The sequence below is a fragment of the Podarcis liolepis genome (assembly GCF_965112155.1).
Source record: "Podarcis liolepis genome assembly, chromosome: 9".
NCBI lineage: Eukaryota > Metazoa > Chordata > Lepidosauria > Squamata > Lacertidae > Podarcis > Podarcis liolepis.
In genome coordinates this window covers 40,962,947-40,987,828 of record NC_139564.1, presented here as the reverse complement: position 1 = coordinate 40,987,828, position 24,882 = coordinate 40,962,947, and the positions used below count along the sequence as shown (strand labels likewise).

General features: G+C 39.9%; 1 protein-coding gene across 1 annotated transcript in view; it reads right to left on the bottom strand.

Moving 5' to 3' along the window:
- Positions 1–3,627: 3,627 nt before the first annotated feature.
- Positions 3,628–24,882, bottom strand: part of GUCY1B1 (guanylate cyclase 1 soluble subunit beta 1) — a 44,022-nt gene continuing 22,767 nt past the window's right edge. The window contains exons 5-14 of the mRNA XM_083520028.1: positions 22,429–22,626; positions 15,071–15,301; positions 14,332–14,448; positions 13,959–14,092; positions 12,129–12,326; positions 9,906–10,143; positions 8,533–8,673; positions 7,633–7,787; positions 6,807–6,933; positions 3,628–5,651 (exon numbers count right to left, since the gene is read on the bottom strand). Of these exons, the coding sequence (XP_083376154.1) occupies positions 5,628–5,651; positions 6,807–6,933; positions 7,633–7,787; positions 8,533–8,673; positions 9,906–10,143; positions 12,129–12,326; positions 13,959–14,092; positions 14,332–14,448; positions 15,071–15,301; positions 22,429–22,626 (1,563 nt within the window). The 3' untranslated portion in view covers positions 3,628–5,627. The remainder of the gene's footprint in view (positions 5,652–6,806; positions 6,934–7,632; positions 7,788–8,532; positions 8,674–9,905; positions 10,144–12,128; positions 12,327–13,958; positions 14,093–14,331; positions 14,449–15,070; positions 15,302–22,428; positions 22,627–24,882) is intronic.

The window sequence follows — 24,882 nt, the reverse complement described above, 5'->3', positions numbered from 1 at the left end:
TGGCAGAAGCTGGGACAGAGCAACAGGAGTTCACCCTGTCGTGAGGATTTGAACCACTGACCTTCCAATCGGCAAGCCCAAGAGACTCGGTGGTTTAGACCACAGTGCCACCCACTTTACCTTTATTTGAGGATTATTATTATTCCGTCCATATATTTTCCATTACTTTCTCCTGAAGGAGCACAACATGATGATGGCATGCAGGATGTGTGACTTATTTTAAACTAGTAAGTGGTCTGGCTTTGCTGTTTTTCAGCTGAACAATCAGTTATTTGAAATCCTTAAGGAACAATGGGAAACATGATGACAGCCTACGGCACGTGTACAACAGTTAGCTTGTGGAGTACACTGCTGCCTCTTGAAATGTAACAGCACGGCCTGTGACTTTCTGCCATAGTTTAGCTAACTCAAAAAGTCACACAAACATAACCAGTGATCAATGGAGCTTACTGTTTACTGATCAGTTAAAATAAACAGATTGGGATCCAAAGGCCAGGTTTCCCACAGAAGCTATTTACATACCCTGAAATGTTGCTCCTGAAAGTCAGGGTAACTCCAAGAGTGGCATCAAGTGCAAGTCAGAAGCAAACACCAAAAAAGTCCCTGTGTGCATGCAGATGCTATAGGTGCACACAAGGGCTGTTGGGAAATATGCAGGAAGGCTTCAGTCTAGTAGATCATCCATTTATTTAAATACTTTCTGGTTTCAAACAAGCCAGTGCACAGTTCTGTTTATATGGAGAATTGTCTTTATGACACAGTTTGTAATATCAGCACCAAAATCTGAATCACCAGTAAACACCTCACCACTTCAAAATAGTTTAAATTACCCATATGTCATGCCAATTTTGAGGTACAAACATTGTACAGAAGAATTGATTATGCCAGCAAGAGCACACAGCAGAAGAACACATCAACTAATGGTTAAATACCATAATGACAACTCAAACAGGCCAGCTGAATAAGAGAGAACATGACTTTTACAATAGGTATTGATTCTAGCCGGTCCTCCATTCTAAAATGCCAATATGCTTTGAATAGATTGTCTGCTGGGTCTTTTACTGACTTTTAAAAATCCCGTTAATTATATAATATTATGGCTTCAGGACAATAATATATCTTTCCTTATTTAGAAATGAAACGGAGTTTTTTGTTTTGTTTTGTTTTTGTTTTGGCTTAGCAACCATCTTCACTGAAACTGCCTGATCTCACCTCAGAGTGTGAACACATGTCTGCATGTGGTTTTTCACAGAACTTCTCGAAAGCAGTGAGGAAATGACCTTTCAAAAAATTCAAATATGTTGTGAATTGATATCAGCTATTCTCAGTATCAGGCTTCCCCATACCTCTAAACTTAACTTGCATTTTCATAGCAAGAACCTAATTATTACTGGAAAGTTAGATATGCTCCAATTTTAAAAAAAAGTTTTCACAAGTATGCACAAGCTCTCCCCATTTGCTGTTATGCATATCCTTTTCTTCCGTTCCTGTGAAGTGTACTGTTTTAGCTCAGCACAAAGTCCGTGGAATCCCAGTATCTTGACATGACATCTATTTAAACGCTGTATGTCAGTTATTGTTTTATTTCCAACTTTACAACCCACTCACAATCAGTATTTTCACGTTGGCTATTAATTTATAGACAAGTGGCTACCTGTGAATTTTTACAGAAATGAGGGAAAGACCCACTTCTGTTTTTATATTGCAAACAACTCAGCCAACTGTACAATTAGGCAGAGTGAGGCAGATGTTTGGGGGTTGAAGGCAGTGGCAGCTTTTCCCTGGCTGGTCCTCCTGAGGTCATCCTCCGGCAGCTCTTGTGCTTGTGGACTAGTGGCCTGGTAGCAGCAATTCTTACTTGTTGCTGTCCAGAACTGGCTGGCTGTCTCACTCAATTGCCTGCTGAAGAACAAGTCATCAAGCAGTGATGAGTTAGTGGTGGTCTTAAGAGGACAGAACTGAGTGTGCATCACGGGCAGCACTGCAGAACCTAAGCTACTTTGCTGCCCTTGGATGTGGAGGACGTCGATGTCCCTATCACCACTGTTGAAGATTTTACTGCCACCCTGGGTAGCTTCTATTCCTGGAATGTGGGTGAGGGAGCACAATTTTCTCTTCCTGCAGGAAAAGTTCTTGGGGTGCCTCTGCATAAGGCACATACCTTAAACATATCAGTGGTTGCTTTCTTTATGTGGCAAGGGCAGCATGATTGGTACAAATTGAACTGAGCAGCTCTTATGGGACACCTGACATCACAGTTAGCACTGCAATTTATGCCATGCTACAATGAATCTGATTAACAGTGCATTTCTATATACACGTAGTTCAGAGTTGGCCCCATTGCACTCAAAATGATTTATTTTTAAGCGACTATTCATAGGATTGTACTGTTAGCTCTATCGATGGCATGGTTCAGACTGTTGCATGCAGGAATTTAAAATGAGAGTGGTGACCATCTTTTTTTCAAAAGCAATTTAGTGCCCCCAGAAGCATGGTTATAATTAAGAAGTGTGTAATAGATTTGCACCAATGTTAAAGGAACGATGGTGCTGGAAACCTTAAGGCTCTTCGTATCTTGTACCCGCCATGATTTGTCTCCAGCAGCTACCATTCCTGTCATTTTAAAGGCTTTGAACAGTTGTTGATAGCAGCTGTTTCTGGCATTAATCAGCTCTGCAGTTCTGATGCAGTATTATAGATTGTAGTGCTGGAAGAAAAGAAAATATACTGAGCTGGTTTAACTTTTATAGAAACTAACCTTATGTGAGTTTCTTTTTTGATGCCTTGTTTTGCAGGTGTGGAAAATTCTAGTATTTGGTTCTAATAAGGTTTTCCTTTGGAACATAAAGTACAATGAAAATATGGACCTCAGCCAACATAGCACACAAATGTGAACACTCAGACGTCAGTCCCCTAAGTAAGTGTGTTTGGGGCTGGAACGTAAATGAATAATGCAAAATGAAAGTTGTGTGCCGTTACAGTACAAATTTAAGCTCTATTATAAACAGGCTGGATTTGAAAATTCTACTAAAGTAGTGTGGAGGGAAACCTCCCCTTCCTAGGAGATGCAAAAGTGGTGACAGAGAAAGCAGGGGTCACATACACTTTCCTCTTGCTTAGCAGAGCATCCAAATAGACCCTAAAGCAAATGCAGCATGACATACACTAGCAGGCCCAATCTGGCCTATAAAATTCTTGAGATTTTTTGCGTGCATGATTCACAGATTTCTGGAAATCAACCATCAAAACCTCAGCTCTACGGTTTGCAATGGAATGCAGCCTATGGATTCAGTGAGTCTGAGATCAAGCCATGGGCTACAAGAGGGATGAATATAAACCTTCTTCAGCTTGAGGGCCACATTTACTTCTGTCCAATCTTCTATGCGTCATGTGCCGATGGTTGGTGGGGGCAGAGGCAAAAGTGGGAGGAGCAACACATGTAAATGTTCACCTTTCTACAGCAGGCTAGCTTCTATGCAAACTCACAAACGGCATCCGAACAAGCAAGAGGCATCACTCAAGGACACATTCCAGCCAGGCAAAAACTCTTGATGTGTGAGGCAGGGCCTAAGACTCCCCACCCTTGGATTATGATCTACTTAAATAAGGGAGACTCAGTTCAGAAGATAGGGGATAAATTGTATTTATTATACCGTTTCCAATATTAACATATGGTTTTCCACAGGGAGAAACCCTTTCAGTGAGAAAAAGCCCATAATTTAAAGACCTTCCTTATACATGTTGACATAAAACATTTATACATATATTTTATGTTGGTTAGATATATATATATATTTATATAAACTAGAGACTGACAAATTTTATACATTACATTCATATTTATGTATATATACATATATGTACATGTTCATATCTTATAAAGGTATCATCAAAAATATGAAATGAATTAGGAGTCAATGTATATATTCCTACAATGTATCTAAACTGAGCTCATTAATTCTGACAGGTTTAGAATACAAGATAATCAGAAGTTCATAAAAATACAAGTGCAGCTCACATTTACACTGGTCTATGTAGACACACATATGATGAACCTGGATAATCAAGGTTCTTTATATAATAATGGACAAACTTTTTTTTCAAGCAATAAAACAAGTCTTTAAAAAAGAGAGGCTAAAAAAAAAAAGGTTTTTCTTGATAACCATATCCAAAACATGTCTTTCACTTATAGGGAAATAGTATAAAATAATACTGTTGCCTCAATTTCACCCAAGAGAGCAGTCTGACCAGATCCTGGGGAAAGCATATTTCAAGGGGAATCTTCAAGAACGCACAGCAGGTTTTGCCACCATGCTAATTGTGGAAATAGGCTTCTTGCATAGTGCACATCTGATCATTCCTGGTGCTCTGCCCAGAGGGACAGGGCAACGGAAAAGACTGTATGGTAGAAGCCTAATGTTTTAAAATTCCTAGTGCCTTTGGAGAGTGACTTCTTCCTTTAAAAAGTACAAAGCATGGCATTTTCTTCCATAACAATCTTACTTGTATTCTTGGATACTTTTGTGGAGAGGAGCAGCTATTTGCCTTGCAATTTAGAAGTACCTAATCCATGCTTTGTAGCCTAACCATGCTGTGCATTCAGGGTCATTTTGCACATGCCTATACTGTATATGTCACATGGGACAGTCTTTGCCAATGCCTCTGTATGGGCCTTGCAAGAAGCAGAATGTCAGAGACCTGTGACTTATTATAGGTCCCCTAATTTCAGGAAAAAAACTTGGTCAAAGCCCCAGAAATTCTTCATTATTATGGACCTCAAGGTTGGGTATCCAATTTTTTCTTTGGAATGTCCCCTGGTCTAAAAAGCAATAATATCATTATGCATTATATTAAAAGTTGTCCAACAACGTATTATGCAAGTATGCATGAATCATCTTTACCCCCAGAATTCAGTAGGAGAAATAGGAGAGAACACAATTAGATTTAGAACAGAAATTGACTCACATTTCCTACTATAACATAATATTAAACAACCTACCCTTCTCTTCCATGTACAAAATGCGTATGTTGCATCAGCAGACAGTCAATACATAGTAAAAGAGCAACCACCAGCGTACTGAAGCTACCTTCTAGAACAAACTGCAATATTTCACAATAGCAGATTGGAGGAAAGCAGATGGATTAGTATAAACTTTACAACAAAATGCCAAATCACGGCTATAAAAATATCAGTTCTCTGAGCTCATGATGCTTGCTATCAATTGGAATTTTCCCCTCGCAGAAACAGTTTGAGTTACAGCATCATAAAGATCGTGGTGATTAGTCACTAAAGATGTAGATGAGAAGCATATGTGTGAAGCACTACGTCCCTTATGGCATGTGAAAAAGTTTATGTTAGATAAAGAATGGGAGACCAAAGACATTGAGATACACAGACCCACAGAAGACCTACTACAATATCAAAAGGGGAGTGACCAAAGAGCAGCACGGTGGGGGGGGGGGGCAGAGGAGCTTAGTGAAAATGTTATTGTTTGGCACAGATTGGATGAACAAACAGAAGAGACACAAATGTAGCAACAGCAGTCACATCTAATTACAAACAGGCTGTATTAGTGGCAGGACACAGTGTTCCACTCTGTTCTTTGTCCTCTTGCTTTTCGCCTGGCTCAGTTAGCATCGTGCGTTACATCCTTGAAGGCATGCGAGAAAAGTTTGAAAAGGAAACAGTTGAGCTTGTGGTAATAATGTGTAATAAGTTAAGATATATTCTCACATGGGTGAAGTGGAACAAATTAAAACGGTGTTTGAGGAAGCACATACTTTATGTATCTTGGTAGTGACACTAACCCATATTTAACCATGGGAGTTACTCTCAAGTGAACTTGATAGTTTCAATTCCTATAAAATAAGAAAATACCTCCAATTGCCTTGTGGAATCTGGAACATTCCACAATATCCCATGTAATGCAATTCAGTACTGATGTTTGAGAAAATTCCCATTTTAAAACAGGACTCTGCCAGCAATAGGACAGCAATAGGCCCAATTCAGGCACGTTCTCTGGGAGCTGGTGCAATGAAGGGTCATTTTATTCCTGCCACCCCCTTCTTTTGCCTTGGGTGGCATAAGTGCTAGGGATGGAGCACTGGCTGTGCAGCTTCATCAAGCCCCCATCCCAGCAAGCCAGGAGTTAGGATTGCAACCTAAAGCAATTAGTTAGCTACTTCTGCTAGTAGTTCACAATCTGTTAGAATATAAATCTATTGCTCTATAGTAAAGCCTGCTCATTAGGATGCCATAATTACTATGCACTTTACCAATTTAAAACAATTTATTTGGAGTGAAGAGTTTTCAACTTTAGAGCTTCAACAAATAGTGGCTTTCAATTTTACGTCAGGCTAAATTGCAAATATGTTTTGGTAAAATCAATCCGTTTCTGAAAACAAATACTAAGGGGATGTTGTGTGCATATTACAGGTGACTGACAGCAATATCGTTTTAAATGAAGAGAAGCAAGGTTAGAAATTTCTGCTACTCCTAGCCACAGACATTGCATAATACCAGTTCCAGCAAAGTAGGACGTAGAAAGTGTGTGAGATTAAAATTTAAAGACTTAGCGCTCTCTCGTTGACTTTTTGAAGCAGAAAGCCTGATTTCTAACAAATGCATAAACACCAGGGACAAATTAATATATTGTCAAGAAATATATTAATGGGTTTAAAAAAGAAGGTTAACTTATTCGAGGGAACACTGAATTTTGCAAGAAAAACAATGTCTGTCATGAGTCTGACTGTTCATACATATTCTGTGCGTCTTCTTTTTAAAAGCACTTTTTGATTAGTCATACCTCTGTCTCTGTGCACTTTCTGGACAAAAACCAAACTTGCATTGGTTCTTTTTTACCCTTCATGGAAACGGGACCTCTGTGTTCCAGATGGAATTGTGGGTCTGAATTTTCAGGAGCCATTAGACACCTGCAAATAAAAAGAGATATAACTGAATCATTAACTGCAAAATACACTTTCATGAAGTGCTTTCAGACCAAGACTTGCAATACAGTAAAGATGTCAGAATACGTCTTAAAGAGACTATAACACCCAGAGTATCTGAAGGTGACTCTCTTTCCCCGTATGGAATAATTGCTCACACTAACAATGCAACTGTAACCCCCTGATCTTTGTAGCTGCAGGGTTTTCGGATTTGGAAGAGTTGACCTTCTTATGATCTCTGATGACAGGGGAGAGCTCCATCACTACGGAGGTCCTCATTGTACCCAGTCAGATAGGAAGCCTCCAGCAGCATTTTTCCTGCTTGTGGTAGCCTTTGGGAAGGCCCACAGTGCCAGCAATTTTGTATCTCCCAGATCCAAAGTTTTATGGATCTATCAAAGGTCACAATTTATGTACCTCTTAACTGTGGTAGCCTAGAGTTGGTACAGCAAAAAACAAAAATCTCCCACCCCGTCAGATATACTCTCTCCACTCTGTCTGACTGTTCCCCAGTCAGGGGTAGAATTGCTCTGTGATGCAAGTATTGGCAGTGTGCCCCCCCCCCAAAAAAAACCAACTGATATAAGGCGCTGTCTCTAAAATCAATGAAAAAGTGAGCCCATTGTTCTAAGAAAGCTGTTTTCTGGATATTGCAATAAGCCATCTGTACACTCAATTTCTCACCTGTAAGTATATTCAGAGATATTGATTCTTCCTTTCTCTCCAGTAGTTTCTGTTCTGCTTGTTAGATTAACAGTGTTTCCAAAAAGACAGTAACGGGGCATCCTTTGGCCAATGACACCTGTGACTACTTCTCCTGTGTGGATGCCTATTGTTATCTTTTAAAATGAACAAAAATATAGATGAACAGTAACAATAATAAAAAGATGTTACCAAGTTGTTTGAAGTGAAATGCATACAGCATTTCAATTTTGCATTTGCACAATAAACAATTACATAAGTAGTGGGTAGATGGCTTAGCATTTGTGGGAAGATAAATGTAGCCATTGCACAACTGCTTCTAAATTGTTTTACTGATAATTTTAATATTTCTGTAAACGACTTAGAAGCTTCACTACAACAAAGACTTTGTTAAAAAAATAAAACAAACGAAGCCACTACCTGAGTGCTTGTTAAGCAAAAGAGCTTCCAAAAGACAGAGTTATCCTACAAGAGGATGGAACAATGTTGCTGTATTATCTCAACCCACATTCTCCTAATGTCCCCTTCATCTGTCCCAAGCACCAGTCTTGAGGGAAGGAACAACCTAATAACCTCAGAATGATCCAGACCACCAATCTCAATGCACACTATCAAGGGGAAGGGGAACCACTGATGAGAATGGTGGGAAGATATATGGAGTAATTCTCTCATGGAAGTATATTTAGTTTGGTGGTATTGCTCAACCATTCCCTATTGCATTCTGCATCAGTGCCTAATACTGGTCTTGTACGATCTTGCCCCATGGTTTCTAAGCTACACACACCTGAAAGTTGGCACTCAGATATGTTTGAAAAATCTAGGTATGAATTCTTCTTGTATAAAAACTCCCTGAGGACCAGTAGCATGTTGTCAATTACTAACCTGTACAGACTCTCCATCAACTTGAACCTGTCCGGCAATTTCCATCATATCCAATGCTAAGTGGCAGATAGAACGCGCATGGTGGATGCATGGCTCTGGCAAGCCACTTACTGTCATATACTTGTCTCCAACTGTCTCAACCTAATAAAATGTGAAGTTGGAAGTTATTCCATTTTCTTGGTTACATGGAAAAAGTGTTATTACAAACACTATTCATACCTTTGAAACAGAAAGGGTCCTTGCACTAGCAGATGGTACAATTTAAAGGTTGCACAACAAAGGAATCCAACACAACAGTTGCATTGCACATTGTTGTGCAATCTCTTGTGCAACTATCTTTGGTAATGTGCTTGTGTTTTCCCTAGTGTATCAATGTTCCAGCAGCACAAGTATACCGCCAAGTGACTTTAACTTAGCACTCCATTGGATGCAACCCATTGATCTGTGTCCCATCGCAGGATACTTTCTAAAAGCAACATATGGTATAAATATAGAAGAATCAGAGAAAAGTACATTATTTTTTAGATGGGTAGCAAGTGTAGAGGCCTAGAAAGCTTAATGAAGAAGGAAAGGAAGGGTGGCACCAAAAAGCAAACAAAAAATGAAACCCAAGCAAAATTTCAGATTGGAAAATATAATTTATTATAGCATATGATATACCCAACCAAATACATTTAGAAGACAATCTTCTTCAGAATCTTGCTCTATCTAACTCACTATCAGCTAAAACACTTGGAGAATGTTCTAGCTATTGCTGCATCAAACAAACAAAATAAATTGGGGGGAGGGGGAAGGAGAGAGGCCCAAAGTGTGAACAAGTAAACATGCAGGTTCCTGGAGCAAAGACTGTAGTGGCTGCATTCCTCTCTCAGTCCTCCTACTATCACACTATCCAGAAGTAAGCCATGGTTTGGCTTAGCATCTGAACATGGGCTTATGGTTTGTTTCTCAAAACATGAGTAGTAAACAAAGAACAAACCTTGGCTACAGCTGATTTCTTGTCTTAAGTGAGACAAATCATGACTTGGACATGACACTAAGAAATCACAGCTTAGCCTCAGGTATTTGAATTCAGAAAGAAGCATCAGTAAAGTGCTTTGGAGTCAGGAACTCACTTTCCCCAATTTCTGTAATCAATATTGATGCAGCTATTTTGTCTTCAGAATAAATTTATTTCAGTGCAATGTTTTCTCTTGCCAAGAATTAAACCATTATTGCGTCAATAGGAAATTCTAATACTCCATAGAACTGAGCTCAGATAATACACCTCTTTCATAATTTCATCATTACAGGGCTGTTTCGACATTAATTTTCATTTAATGCAGCATTATCTCAAACAAACAAAAAATCAGAAATGAAGCAGTGGTGCTTACCTTATAAACAAAGGGGTTCCTTCGTGAATCAGTCAGGATATCAAATCTTGTGTAAAGGTCATTTAAGAGATTGACAATTTTCATGGCTCCCTCTCCAGAGGCATGTTTACTACAGAAGGCATTAAACCCAACAATGCCACTAAAAAGTATGGTCACATTATCATAGCGCTTTGCTGGCACAGGGCGCTTGTGCCTCAGCTCATTGGCCACAGATGGAGGAAGGACAGAATACAGCAAGCTACATAATGTTGGACAGTAATAGTAGAGAAAGAAAAAGGAAGAGAGAAACATGAGTCATTTTTTTGTGTGTAATAAGGTTCTCATGTGAGAGCTGATTTAATACATTTTAGGTTTCCAACAGTCACTTATTAAAAAAAAAATATTAATGGCAGAAGTAATACTCTTTAAGCACCAGACATTGGTGTGCATTAAAAATGTTCCTAGAATACTGAAAGATAAAATGGGCAAAACTATATAGGTATGAGAAAGCACTGCTAAACACTTAAGGACGTGTGCTTAAATCACTGTAGTTGAAATTGATGGTACATAAAAATACGTAATGTTCCATGGAATGTGCCCTTAATCTTTTGCAAAGAAGTCACATACTCTAGATTTATCTGGAGAATGGATGGGGACAGGCAATAGCTTTAAGAAAAATGAAAATGGCCCACAGAGGCAGAGTTAACCATGTTATATGTATTCATTTCCCTTGTCACCAATGCCTATGGTCAAACAAGCAACAGTGAGATGAATATACACACCCACAAGCACTTCCAGTCTGGATAAATTGATATTTCAGCAGAGATATCCATTATCAGCTAGAGGGTTATAGGCTCACATTTTATTATTTACTGTCTCCCCGCACCCAAAAAAATTGCAAAGCACAATATTCACAAAAAGTGAAATGTTTCATTCTAAAGACTACACATAAAAGGTACTTAGACTGTATGATTCAGATAAGATGAGATGCCATTCACACAATTAGGAATTATATGAATGGCTTTTTAAAAGCAAATTGGAAGTGTGTGGGCCCTGATACAGATCAGAATCTTGACATGCAGCATTAACCTTTTACCCCTAATAATTGCTAATTGTGTGAATCTCGTTTAGCCCTTAAGTTATGTGCATGCAAATTAAACAAAGATCTCCCGAGCCACCTTTTTCCTAGGTTTTTATGGTATCCAGAAATATTTTATTATTCTGAAAGCTCAACTGATTCAGGTTGTGATAGATAGATTATGTGCCAGTAAACAAACATTAGGATCCAAGACATAAAAGCTAATGAGACGTTGAGGGAAAACAGACAGAGGGAAGAAAACAGAGGGAAGAAAGATAATGAAGGGAGATAACAATCAAAGTGGATGCATTTCCTTCAAAGACTAGTACATGAAGTCTTCCAGAATTTCGAGCCCATTGAAATACAGTTTACACAGCTATTCAGTGACTTAATATAGTATTCTGAATGAGTTTAATAGGTATTAATTTTAATTTAACTTGTTTGTGTCCTAATTTTCACATACCAGCTCCAATTTGTAATCATATTCAGATTGTCAGAAGGCATAAAACTATTAAAGAAAATCAGTGACTATGTCAAATGCTCACTACTGTAAACAGTGACTCCTGGCCCACCTATGACATTCAGAACAGCTTAGAATGTGGGTGGCCACCATTACAATAAGGACCCGCATGCACCTGCTGGAATCTTCTGGTGGCTGCTATCTCTACAATCAGTGTGATGTGTGAATCAGCCCCACATCACTGATACCAAGACTGAGAAGGCTATCCTGTCTAAGGTAGGAACTCCTTAGACCAAAATGTCAACATTTCCAAAACGAAACACCATAGTTTCATAATAGTGATTCATAAAATATTAACTATTCCACTAACTATTCCAGTTAAACTGATAATCATTAGCTCAATGGCTGCCTCATAATACAGAAGGTGGGAGGAATAATACAGGGACATGCATGATCTAAAACTTTTAACAGGTCAGAATCAGATCTTAGACAGAGGTTGACATGGACATCCATTCAAAAAGTTCATCTTGCACTGATAAGAATTATGTAAGAATTATGGCAATAATGCATGTGGCAAAGAGTCACTAACTAACAGGACAATTCAAAATAAGATGTGTTTGTGAAGCCTCAAAATACAGCTTAAGACGGAAAATAATTCCACTACTTTCTACTGTTTCTCATGTAAACTTGAGAGATAAGCTCTTACGTGTCTGTCTTTTTCTTCTCATCTTCCAGTGCTCTTAATGTGTGCTGAAGCCTGTCTGTTAGTATCTCCAGCTCTTGAGTCAGCTTGTATTCCTCTCTGAACTGCTCTCCCAAAAGGACCAAATCACGGGTAGCATCATGCAGTGGAATGTCACTCAGGTATAGCCCTCTTCTAGTTAAGTCATCCAAATTCATCACACTGTAATGCAAATAAACAATCAAAAGACCAGATGGGGAAATGGTGGGTTAAACCTGGCACTCAGATTTGCCTTGCACAGCCATTAAAAACACTGATCAAGTTAATTTGCAAATATATTTTGACACCACCCCAAAGTAAGAGAGAACCTCAACCTCATTATTTAATATGCACTGAATATGCCGCCTTTTCTACCCTGTCAACTCAGGGAGGAGAGATAAAGCTGAGAATGGAGAAGTGCGATCAAACAATTAAAATCACTACAGAAACATCCATGATGTGCTAGTGCTGTGAGTTTGCCTGCTACTCAAAGACCTTCTTTCACATATCATAACAGAGGATTATAGGGAATAAGAAGACACAGAGCAGATACAGATCACTATATCTGAAACTAGCAAGTTCTGCCATCAATGGGCTTATGTTACTGTGCCAAAAGAATGTTGTCCTGGAAATGTTTAAGCCAAATGGCCAAAACAGAGGTGATTAAGGAGATCCATGTCTAGACCTCCCATCAGAGCAGTGGTGGTGAGAAAGAGGCTTTGACCGTTTTCCCAATCTAAATCATTTCATGAAGCTCCTTGAGGGGAGGGGGAGCAGTGGGGTCAACAGCACCTTGAGAAACAAGCTTAGATTAGGCAGATGGTGCAGGGTGAAAAGGGTTAAATACTAAGTACAATTGCTCTGCCTGAATGGGCACCCCCAATGGCTTCATTAAAATAAAGTGTTGTTGTTGCTGCTAATACACACACAACCATTTGCATTATGGATATTTTGGCCCAAAGAGTCTGCAATACAGGTAATTCGTATCTGATGCTTATTTAACTTAAGTGATCACAGATCAGGTTGGGGGGGGAGGTTAAATAAATAAATAAATGGAGAGCAGAGGAAGCCCACCCTACATTTATTTATTTCCCCCTGAACCACCTGCACAAAGCTGTGATTGTGGGCTTACTTGGCTTAGGGAAGGAACTGTAAGGCAATGCCCCCTTCCCAAATCTGGGCAAGAACTTACTGGGCATTGGAAAGTAGGTAGGGGAGGGACTCTAGGTCCCTACCAGAGCTCTCCTGCTTCCTTCCCAAAGTTGAGTAAGCAGCTCTCCACCTTGCAGAGGACCTGGTTCTGGGAGTTCCTGGCTTTATGCATTTTTAGGGCCCTTGGACGGTTAAGTCTAGTGAAAGGCGACTATGGGGTTGCGGTGCTCATCTTGCTTTCAGGTCAAGGGAGCCAGTGTTTGTCCACAGACAGCTTTCCGGGTCATGTGGCCAGCATGACTAAACCACTTCTGGAGCAATGGAATACAGTGACAGAAACCAGAGCGCATGAAAACATTGTTTATTTTCCTGCCACATCAGTACCTATTTATCTACTTGCACTGGCGTGCTTTCAAACTGCTAGGATGGCAGGAGCTGGGACAGAGCAATGGGAGCTCACTCCATTGCGGGGATTTGAACTGCCGACCTTCCAATTGGCAAGCCCAAGAGGCTTAGTGGTTTAGACCACAGCACCACCCACGTCCCTGTGCATTTTTAGATATACATGTGGACTCCTAGAACCAAACCCTCATGTAAGATGTGAGTTACTGTACAAGTTTTTGTAACAATGCACTGCAATATACACAAATTGTGTTTGCTTACCTTGGGGAACAAAGAAAGAGAATACTATCTGCTTCTGGTAGGTAGATCATTTGACCCTTAAGGCGTAAGCAGCTAATTTCTGTTCCAGTTAATTCATCTTCGCACTCTAACTTTTCCACATCCAACAGCCCTTCCTTGTAAAGAAAAAACCAAAACCCATAACTGCAGCTACAGGTGCCATAGTTATGTCTGTATGTTTTCATATCTTTCCACAAAACTACTTTAATGCCATCCACAGTCTAATGTTGTTTTTACTTCTGTTTCACCCAAGCAGAAACATGTCAAAATGTGGTAAAGAAATTTGAGGTTCTATTGTTCATCCAAGTAAAACATTATTATCCATTGAAAAATGGCAGGTGAATAGTGTGGTTACCTTGCTCCTCAGCACAAAGACTGTGTTGATATGTGAGAGGATTCCATGGAAACTAATATCAATATGAGGCCGAACCAACGAAAACACTGACAAAAGATTGCAATACCCTGGCTGGAGCTGAAATATAAATGAGACAGACAAATTTCATTTCGATGACCTGACATTATTTATACTCTATATAATGTGTAGCATTTGAATTCTGTTTCCCAATGCTCTAGCTATGCTAATTTATCAGTACAATATTGAGGAGTACCCCCCCCACACGCACACATACACAAACACATATGTACAACACTAGATTTTACCATATTAGTAAACTGTCTGACTAAAGACGGTCAGTTCCAATCAAGGAATGATTTGTTGCACCATCTTGAGATGCATATTCCACATGACTAGTCATATGACTCAAATTATGGAAGGATTTGGGACCTATGTGGACTTTTGATCAATTCCAACAGATGTAAAATAAATTAAAAATAAAAATGTTGAAATATTGGTTAAAAGGCTGTTGAAATGAAGGACTGTGATACTTTATGAAGACAAAGATGGAATTAGTTAAAGACATTAATGTAAAATGTCTTTTGGAGTTCTAGCAGTGCATACAAAATTTGTCCATACGTAATAAATACCACAACCAATATAAGTTAGTGAATAGCATTCACTAGTTCACCGGGTGTGGTGGTGGGAGCACAGAGGAATAAAAATGTATACGGTTTTCAGGAAAAATAATAATTCTCACCTGTGGAAGGACTCTGTATATTGCATTGCCACACTGGGTGACAACTAGATATCTATCAAATATAATATGGAAAGGGAAAGCTTTGCAAAAAGTATAAGGACTGATGCGAGACTCTTGAGTGCCATTCTCTTCAAATCTGTCCAGGTCTTCATAAAAATCTTCTTCCTTAGACTCCTTCTCTTCAATTAAAAACTGAATGTGGTCACACTCTTCATTTCTCTGTTGAATAACCTGAATAAGAACAACAAGAACAACAACAACAACAACAACAAAAACCTGAATTACAACAATAATTATGGGCAATTTTACTTTTAAAAACATTTTTTTAGGGTTATTCTTCTATAGCAAGGAACAAGAGCTATTCTTGATTTTCATAATTCCAGATTTTGACCCTGGATTTGAGGGTCCATTGACCACAACTCTGTTTCATTGTTTTTTCGAGCAGGATGTCTATATAGAAATATGTTCATTTTTATTTATTTTTTTAATGCAAACATAGCAGAGAGGAAAAAAATATCAATAGCTGACATTAATACTAAAAAATGCTCCATCAATCCTGAATTAAACATACAAATTAATATAGACAATCAATGTGTACAAATAGGTATCCAAAGAAGATTGACACTTATAAGATTGACGCTTATGTTCAAATGTAGAACGGGCAGTGAGAGCATCAGACCACTGAGCAGCAGAAGAAATAATAAATACATTCCAGGCCATCTGAAGTCCAAGGCTGGTTTGAAATGAAATGGAACCCTAGGCAGTGCCACAACTTTAAGAAGTCTTGACCACTATGCATGGCATACCTGTCAACTACCCCGATTAAATTGGGACAAGCAAGTTTTGGACATCGTGCTCTCAGCATGGCATCCTGAAACACATGAGACTGTGACCTCACAAGAGATTTGTGATCTCGCACGGGTCAAGTGACTCAAGTGGGAGCAGGGCTGGGAAGATGCATGTCCTGGTTTCCAGCGTCAATGTATTGGAGGGTATGACATGAGGGCCAGGTGGATTAAAAGTTACCCCAGTCTTCTGAGGTCAGACTCTCAGTTCCTTTCTCAGAATGGAGAGGAGCCAAGGGTAGGGATCCAGTTTACAGCACAGGAGGCTACAGAAGCACAGGGCTTTAGAAATTAACGGGCAAGACCAGTTCCAAAATTAACTAAACCAGTTCCACCTGTGGTTCACTCCATTGTAGTCAAGTCTCATAATTAGGATTGTGGAAAAGCAGACAATGCCCTTTTAAATGCCAAGATTTGAAAATCAAACAATTCATCTTATCAGGCAAGATATAACTGCCTTTAAAAAACCCCTCCTGATTATATTTTTATCCCTCTTTTAATAATCCATTAAAACATAGACTGCCACTTCATTAACAGAATCTTAGTTGACTAACTATATAAATTAGTGGTATTATTAACTGATCAATTTATAAAATCTGCAGAGACTTGTATATTAAAATAAAGCTACTGAAACACACTTTCATAGTTTTTAGGTAATCATGCACATGTCACAGCTTCTACCATCTTATTATTCTGGGATATAAAAAGGGGATGCATTTACTAAGATGGTGCCTGCCACCCACAGCTTTTAATAATATAAAAACAAGAAATGAATAAGGGTTTTAAAATATATAAAGAATCTGCTGCCTAATTCACCGGCTGCACCTTTTTAGATAGACGTGGGTTTATTGACTCTATTAATGCAACCAATTAATTTACTAAATACTGCAACCCTAATTAAAATAAAATAAAAACAATACAAAAAGCTTTTACAAAAACAATATGGTTGAAGTGCTTAGCCTGCAATGTTAACAAATATTGCTTATTGGTGGTAGGTCTCTTTCTATTCAAAGTCCCTCCCTCCTGGGATAATGCTGAAAATATAGCGAAAGAAAACATGCAAGCCAAATGATTTGTACATTATAAAAGCCCCTGCAGAATACTAGCAGCATCCCCCCCCCCCCGCGCGCCACTAAACTTATGAATCTGTCTAGTCTGTTTCAAAAAGTGCCACTATTAAATAGCAGCAGGTCGCCACAGTTTCAGAAAACCAATCTGCTGTTTCGTGCAAGTGCTCTGCAGTCTCCAATGACCTCTACCGAACGAGTATGTGTCAATAATAGCACAGTTGCAACTGTAATTCACAGTGCTGAATTGAAATGAATAAGAGCAATTGAGATAAAGGAGGAGAGGGAAGAACATGAAGGAGTCGGAACACTAAAAAATAAGTAAGTGCTTGAGCCAAAGCACAACTGAAATCAATAGAAACATTTCCGCTGTATTCTGGAAAAAAATGAAAGCAGTTGAGTGTCTGTTAAAAAAGATTATGTGATTGGCAGAATACACGCTGCTGGGGGGGGGGTGGCTCTTAAAACCTGCAGCTTAAGTAAATAATGCCTCTTAAAAAGAATACTCTAGAGTTGAATGCAAAAATGTGTTTGAAAACTCACTGGGGGGAAATTTGTATTTTCCCTCAGGAGTACAACGAGTTTCACATCGACTTCATTCTCTTGCACTTTCTATCAAGAATAATTATTGTTAACTTCATTTTAAAGACGTATGTGCCTGTGCTGCTTACATGTCTACTCAGAAGCAAGTTCCACTGAGTCCAATGAGGCTTGCTCCTGCAAATACTGAATTTCTGCCCCAAACCTCCTCATGTAGAACACCTGACACTATTATTTTTATTAGACTTGTTACTTGCTTATTATTCAAAGATGTTCAAGTAACTAATAACATTTTCTTTTTTAAAAAACATAAAATCAAAACACCTAAGTTACACACACACAAAAAAATCTGAGGTTCATAGAAGCAGAATTAGATAGCTCCTTGCTTCTCAAGTTTTATATGACTTCAAATAGGTCCGGGAATTTGCTAAACACCCGACTGTGGAATATTAAATAAATGAAAGAGCATCACCAGCAGCGACACAGCCAGAAATAAAGTTTGATTTTTGTTTCCCTCTGTGGACCTAGCTACCAAGTTACGTCAACCAATCATGCGTACGTACTCTTTCACCATGGTAACAGCAATAAAAATGAAGACAAATCACTCTTTAAGTTTCAAAGAGATATCTAGCAGATTCTTTCTCCTGTGCTTTGCAATAAAATCTTCTGCAAAACTGATGTTCCCACTTGGCTGTGTGAAAAGTGGCATTTATAAGGGAGAGAGTTTTGAAAATGCCTTCAAACCGCTATACAAAAGGCCTTCAGAACAATTTTTAGATTTTGGGGAAACATAGATAGTTTATATAGTTTCGTGCTTATGTCCATTGTGTTGCATTAAAGTTAGCTTTTGAAAATGCTATGCAATAGTACAGTATGTTCTATGTTTTCACTTTTTTCAAGAAAAACACATTAAGTAAGATAGGTATATGATTGTTTACCATCATGGAACTGGAGATTTGTGGGGGAGGCAAGGATATATGTGAAGCAGCATTTTTACGTGAATGCATTTCCTTTGAGTGTGTGTGTGTTGCAGTGGAGGGAATTCGCTTGCAAAGAAGGAGCCCTGTTTAGGCCAGACATTTTTATTATAAAAATTATAGCCCACCTTTCCTTAACATACTCCAAGGCAGCTCACTAACAAATGATGGTGGTGTGTGTGCTTTTATGGTTTAAAAGAACAGATATGCCAACTAGATTTTGAAAGAGACGTTATGCTCCTGGCTTATACAACCAGAACAAAGCTCCTGAGCTAAATTTAACTCAGTTCTCAATTGTAGTAGTTTAGATCAATGGCAGCTTTAAAAGAGGCCCAGCACTAATGAAACACTTCACCAAAATGGGTGTCCTTTGATGAGACAAAAACATCTCATCAGAGGTTTTTGTCTTATGGGCCGTAAAGACTTATTGATTTATCATTGATTTAACACTACATAAGATAAAGTGGATTCTAGTCCACAAATGCTTGTATTAGAATAAATCCTTTGGACATTATGGTCCCACAAGACTGTCGTTTCAGCTGCAACAGACTGACAGTGGTATTCCTCTGAAATGTCATGTGAGAGGGCATTCAAACATACTGTAACAATAAACTACAGTTTATCATTATAGGAATGAACCTTCACAAACTCTCTTCCCCTCTTCCAGAGACACCTTGAAGAAGAGAAGCACTTCAATTACATCTGAAACCATTATGTCTGTACTATGGTTTACTGTAGCAAACCAACTACAAACCTTGATTTATGAAGCTGATTTGTTTCAAAAAATGTTAGTTCTGATTGACCATAGTTTATGGCTCACATGTCAATAACATTGTTGTTTGCCTGTCTGCTTCCTTCAGGTCAAAGATGGTCAGGGTCCCTACCATAGGAGCCAACTCCAGGGGGCCGTGGGTGCCTGGGCACCCACAATAATATAATTATGGGAGCCGGGCACTGACAAAGTCATTGAGAAAAGCCGGCAGGTGGCAGTGGTGGTGCCTCCAAGAGAGAAGTAGTTCAGCTCTGTCCTCCAGAGTCAGCCAGCGAGGCACCCTTTTCTGGATGGGGGAACTCAGACATGGGGGCAGAGTCTGCCTCCAAGTCTGAGCACCTCCCTGTGGAAAAGGGTGCCTTGATGGCTTCAAAGAGGAGCCACTGCTGCTCCTGCCAGCCGCTGCAACGTGAATGTGCGATGTCACACACACACACACGCCTGCACATAGTGTGTGTGATGTCACATGTCCGTGTTGCGGTGGCGGGCACCCACATTCCCTACGTAAATCATAAGTAAAGGTAAAGGTACCCCTGCCCGTACGGGCCAGTCTTGCCAGACTCTAGGGTTGTGCGCTCATCTCACTCTATAGGCCGGGAGCCAGCGCTGTCTGCAGACACTTCCGGGTCACGTGGCCAGCGTGACAAGCTGCACCTGGCAATCCAGCCACCTGGCAGCACACGGAATGCCGTTTACCTTCCCGCTGGTAAGCGGTCCCTATTTATCTCCTTGCACCCAGAGGTGCTTTCAAACTGCTAGGTTGGCAGGCACTGGGACCGAATGACGGGAGCGCACCCCGCCGCGGGGATTCGAACCGCCGACCATGTGACCGGCAAGTCTTAGGCGCTGAGGTTTTACCCACAGCCTAGCAAGCCCCCAAAATATGCAAAGAAAATCAAATGAATAAAAAATCAACTATTTTGGCAATCTTCCTTATACCGTGATAGCCTGTCCTTTTGCCCTTGCATGTCTCCCATCCTACAGCTGCCTCTGTTCATTTTGCCTGAAGCTAAAGGTGACAATCAAGGTGAAATGAGTATCAAGCATTCTGATTTCTAGGTGTCTTGTCAGGCTAAATTTTTTTTTGCAATTTCCCCGAGTTTAGTGCTATTGGGATAATTTTCTTGACATTTAGCAAAAGAAATGAATAAATCCCAACCTTTTAAAAATAGAAATCTATGAAGGCTGTAGACAAAACAAACTCTTTGCCAACTGTGTGAAGAAAAATAGGAAACCAACAAAGATAGGAGTATGTTCCAATCTTTGTACAGCTCCAATGCAGACTTTTTTTTGGTTCCTTTAATTTCTTATCCACTCAAAAGGCTGTGTGTGTTTACTTCCAGATCATACTGACTAGTATTTCTGTATTTCCACAGTTATGTGTCACAATTCTATAGATTGAGTTATTAGACATACTTTGACTTTCACATGGCCTCTGTGTTTGTGGCAGGCTGTAATTTGATTTTGTCATAGCTGTCTGGTACACAGTTCATCTGGCGTGGAAAATTTGAGCCTTGCGATCATACAAGCTCCTCTGCCTTATATTCTCTATATGAGCTCTCTTCTTTGTGACACACTATGATTTTGACTATATATAAAATCCGTTTATATGCATTAAGATAAAGGTAAAGGGACCCCTGACCATTAGGTCCAGTCGTGACCGACTCTGGACCGACTCATCTCGCTTTATTGGCCGAGGGAGCCGGCTTCTGGGTCATGTGGCCAGCATGACTAAGCCGCTTCCGGCGAACCAGAGCAGCGCACGGAAATGCCATTTACCTTCCTGCAAGAGCAGTACCTATTTATCTACTTGCACTTTGACGTGCTTTTGAACTGCTAAGTTGGCAGGAGCAGGGACCGAGCAACGGGAGCTCACCCCATTGCGGGGATTCGAACCGCCAACCTTCTGATCAGCAAGTCCTAGGCTCTGTGGTTTTACCCTGCTGAAAAATCTACAAAAAAATCCGAACATGTGTCTCTTCCCTCCTTATCTGCAGCATTGGTACCACATTTTATGATACCAGAACCTAGGACAAACCAGTTGAGCTCCAATCCAATGTCAGTGAATGCTGGAAGATTCAGGACAGGCAAAAGAAACTTCTTCCCGCAGCACATAGCTAAGCTATGAAATTCATTCCCACAAGATATATAGTTAGACAAATTAATGGAATATAAAATTAACAATGGCTACTAGTCATGGTGGCTGTGTTCTACCTCCATGCTCAGAGTTGGTATGACTCTGAATACTAATATCTAGGATATTAGGAGCTGTGGCGCTCATGTCCTGCTTATGGGCTTCCCATAGGCACCTGGTTGGCCACTGTGAGGCTAGATGTGCCAGATCAGTCTTTCAGCTGGGCTCTTCCTATGTTCTTTTGTTAGTCTGAAAAAGGAATACAGTGGTACCTCCTGTTAAGTGCTTTATTCGTTCCGGAGGTCCGTTCTTAACCTGAAACTGTTCTTAACCTGAAGCACCACTTTAGCTAATGGGGCCTCCTGCTGCTGCCGCTCCGCTGGAGCCCGATTTCTGTTCTCATCCGGTTTATATAGGAAGCAAAGTTCTTAACCTGAGGTACTATTTCTGGGTTAGCAGAGTCTGTAACCTGAAGCATATGTAACCTGAAGCATATATAACCCGAGGTACCACTGTACTCTTCTTACCAGGTGAGGATACACTGCAACACTTTGTTGCAGATATCACTTTTTAACATTCCTGTTGCTATTCCTTTGACTTGGACACTAGTTTAAGCTATGCTAAAGCCATTCTGATCCACTCTTTCATAACCCCCCCCCCCAAGTATCCAATTCTACAATGGTGGGTTGTGGCGAGTTGCCAAGCTGCCATAAAGTGGATACTGGAGAAAATTGAACATTGTGAAAAGAGTGTGGAATGAATAAATATTCTGCATCATGACCTAGGACTACTGATGCTTCTATAAATCAGTTCTTGAACTTTTGACTATAATAATTAGAGCAATGGAAACAGGCATGTAACACATAACACAGTGCATTTTTGTGTCTAACAATGAGAAAACAGCACATTGAGGCTGTGGTGTTAATTCTTTTTCCCTCTGGGAACAAAATATTTTAAGTTAAACAATATTAAAGCACCTGTGGAATATATATTTGTGGCATGTGGAAAGTTGGTGAAACTTACCTTCATATCTATTTCTGTGCCGTGAATTTGTTGAGCGACTGTTTTGATGATTCCAATTACAATGTCTTGGAGTCCTTCTCTCTCGGAATAGTAATGCAGAATGAGTCCCTTCCCCTTTTCTGCATCAGTACATCTAAAGGAAGGGGCCCGCATACCTGGGTATATTGTAGCAAGGTGGTCATGAAGAGCATCAAGGTTCTGCAAGGAGATTATTTAATAACACAAAACGATTAGAACCTATTTTTCCAGCATTTTCACTGGAAAAATGAATAGTGTGTGAAGGCAACATAACTGCCTGAAGAATATTTGTACCAAATTCTGCTCCATACAGTAGCACAAGCACTGTTACCTGCTCTGTCTCGTCCTTCGGCATTTTCTAATGCCATTAATGTTCATAGGGGCGCTGATGTTTTTAAAACATAATAGATGATGACAATGTTTTATAAGAGCAAGCTGTATTACAGAGCATCTGTAGATCCTCAAAACTTTGGAAATAGCTTGAACTTTATTTTCTGTGAGAAATGAAAAGCCTCAACAGCTGCTTCTTCTCTTGGGAGGTCTCCAAAGGAAATGAGTATCTTGTAAATTAATTCCTTGGGCTAAACTCAGCTTAGAGCTTCCTGGTTTACTTTATTTGCTTATTTGAAATTTACATTTTATTGAGATGGTTTTTATCAATAGCCAGCATACTAACCCATGCATTTGTCTGAATGGATTACTATGATGGCTGTAGGGAAAGATCAACCCATTCCAAAGGCCTGTTTCAAGACTCTTTTGTTACTGAGAAATTCAGCTCTCAAGACTACGCTTGTACGTTGGTTTTGTCTGGCTAAGGAGCGTGGCACTCTTCCAAAGGAGTCAGAGAAAGTGACCATATTTCAAGCTAAACCCTTCACAATAAAGAAAGCTCAAACTAAGTATTATGGGATAGTCCAGTGGCTCCTCTCAAGAATCCTCCTCAAGTGTTGCCTGTACAGGAAAATTTGTGTATATGGTTCTAAGATGCTATGAAGAAATAACTCCACGAACATGGGTTCAAGATAACAGGTTCATGTACACATGTGTATAGACACTCAGAAAGATATGTTAACAGTTTCTTAGGGCTTAAGTGGAATATGTATGACCATGCCATGTAAATACTTCAGGAAAGCAACTTCCAGCTTCAACGGAGAAATGATGGGAGAAGGGGCTAATTAACTGTTTCCCTTTCTGCCATTTGAAAACTCAAAATAATAGCAGCTCTTTAGGCTAGCTTCTTTTCCCCATACAATGGGGGAAAGTATACGGGGGTCTGATATATCTTCCTCAATGGGTGGAATAGCAGCTTGGGAAGGTGCAAATTTTGAATGGGAAAATGGCAGGAAAGGGGCTGGGTTAAGCAGCACCTGCTCCTTTTGCTCTTGAGTTTCCAATAGCAGCTTGTCGATCAAAAGGGGAGGGTAAATAAGTAGGAGGTAGGAGTCTGGAAGGGGGATAATGTAAGAGACATTAGTAACAAACCAATGGAATATTTTGGATACAGTTCTTTGAGCAAATGCAAATTACGACCAGTGAAAGGTGAAAATGTGGGGAGAAGAAGGAAGTCAGTGCCCCATGCTCTTATTGGCTGGTGTTGAATGGAGCCAGTAGGGCAAAGATGTGGTTAGAACATCACCTGGGTGATAAAACTCACCCCAAGCCATAGCAGCCAGTGGGGTGAAGTCATGTTCCTTACCTGGCTTCCCAACACGGAGTTCACTGTCAGTAAGCAAGAGTACAATGGAACCTCGGGTTGCAGACGTAATCCATGACAGAGGCACGTCCACAACCCACAGCGTTCGCATCCTGAAGCACCGTGTTTGTGCAGGCACCGACACGATTCAATGCTTCTGCGCATGAGCAAAGCGTGATTTAGAGCTTCTGCGCATGTGCAAGCAGTGAACCCCGGAAGTAACCCGTTTCGGTACTTCCAGGTTTCCCGTGGTCCATAACCCAAAAACACGTAACCTGAAGCATCCGTAACATGAGGTATGACTGTACTTGCATGTTCACACTTAGCCATGGATTCGTGTTACACATAAACTGGCCAGTGTGTTCCTTAAGTAGACAGGTTTGGGGTATATGCAGCGAAAAATGGAAAAATAAGCTCTGGGGCACAATGTTGAACATATACTGCAAGCAATTCTTTTGCGTGCTGTAAAATGCCATACAACATATACTGCGTTGCTAATTTTAAAATATGAGAAGGCAAATAAACTACTCCCTAAAGTATCTTAGGTTAAGCACCACTTGGTGTCTGATTGATTTTTGTGTGTGTGGTTATAACATAATAATGCCCTTGGGATTTCTCAAATTGCACTTATCTAAAAGCTGCCTCTCTTTTACATTCTGCTTTGTATTTCCATTATTAATGCTTTCAGCCCTACATAATATAAAAATGAAGAATTGTATATTAAAAAATACTAACGACCGCTC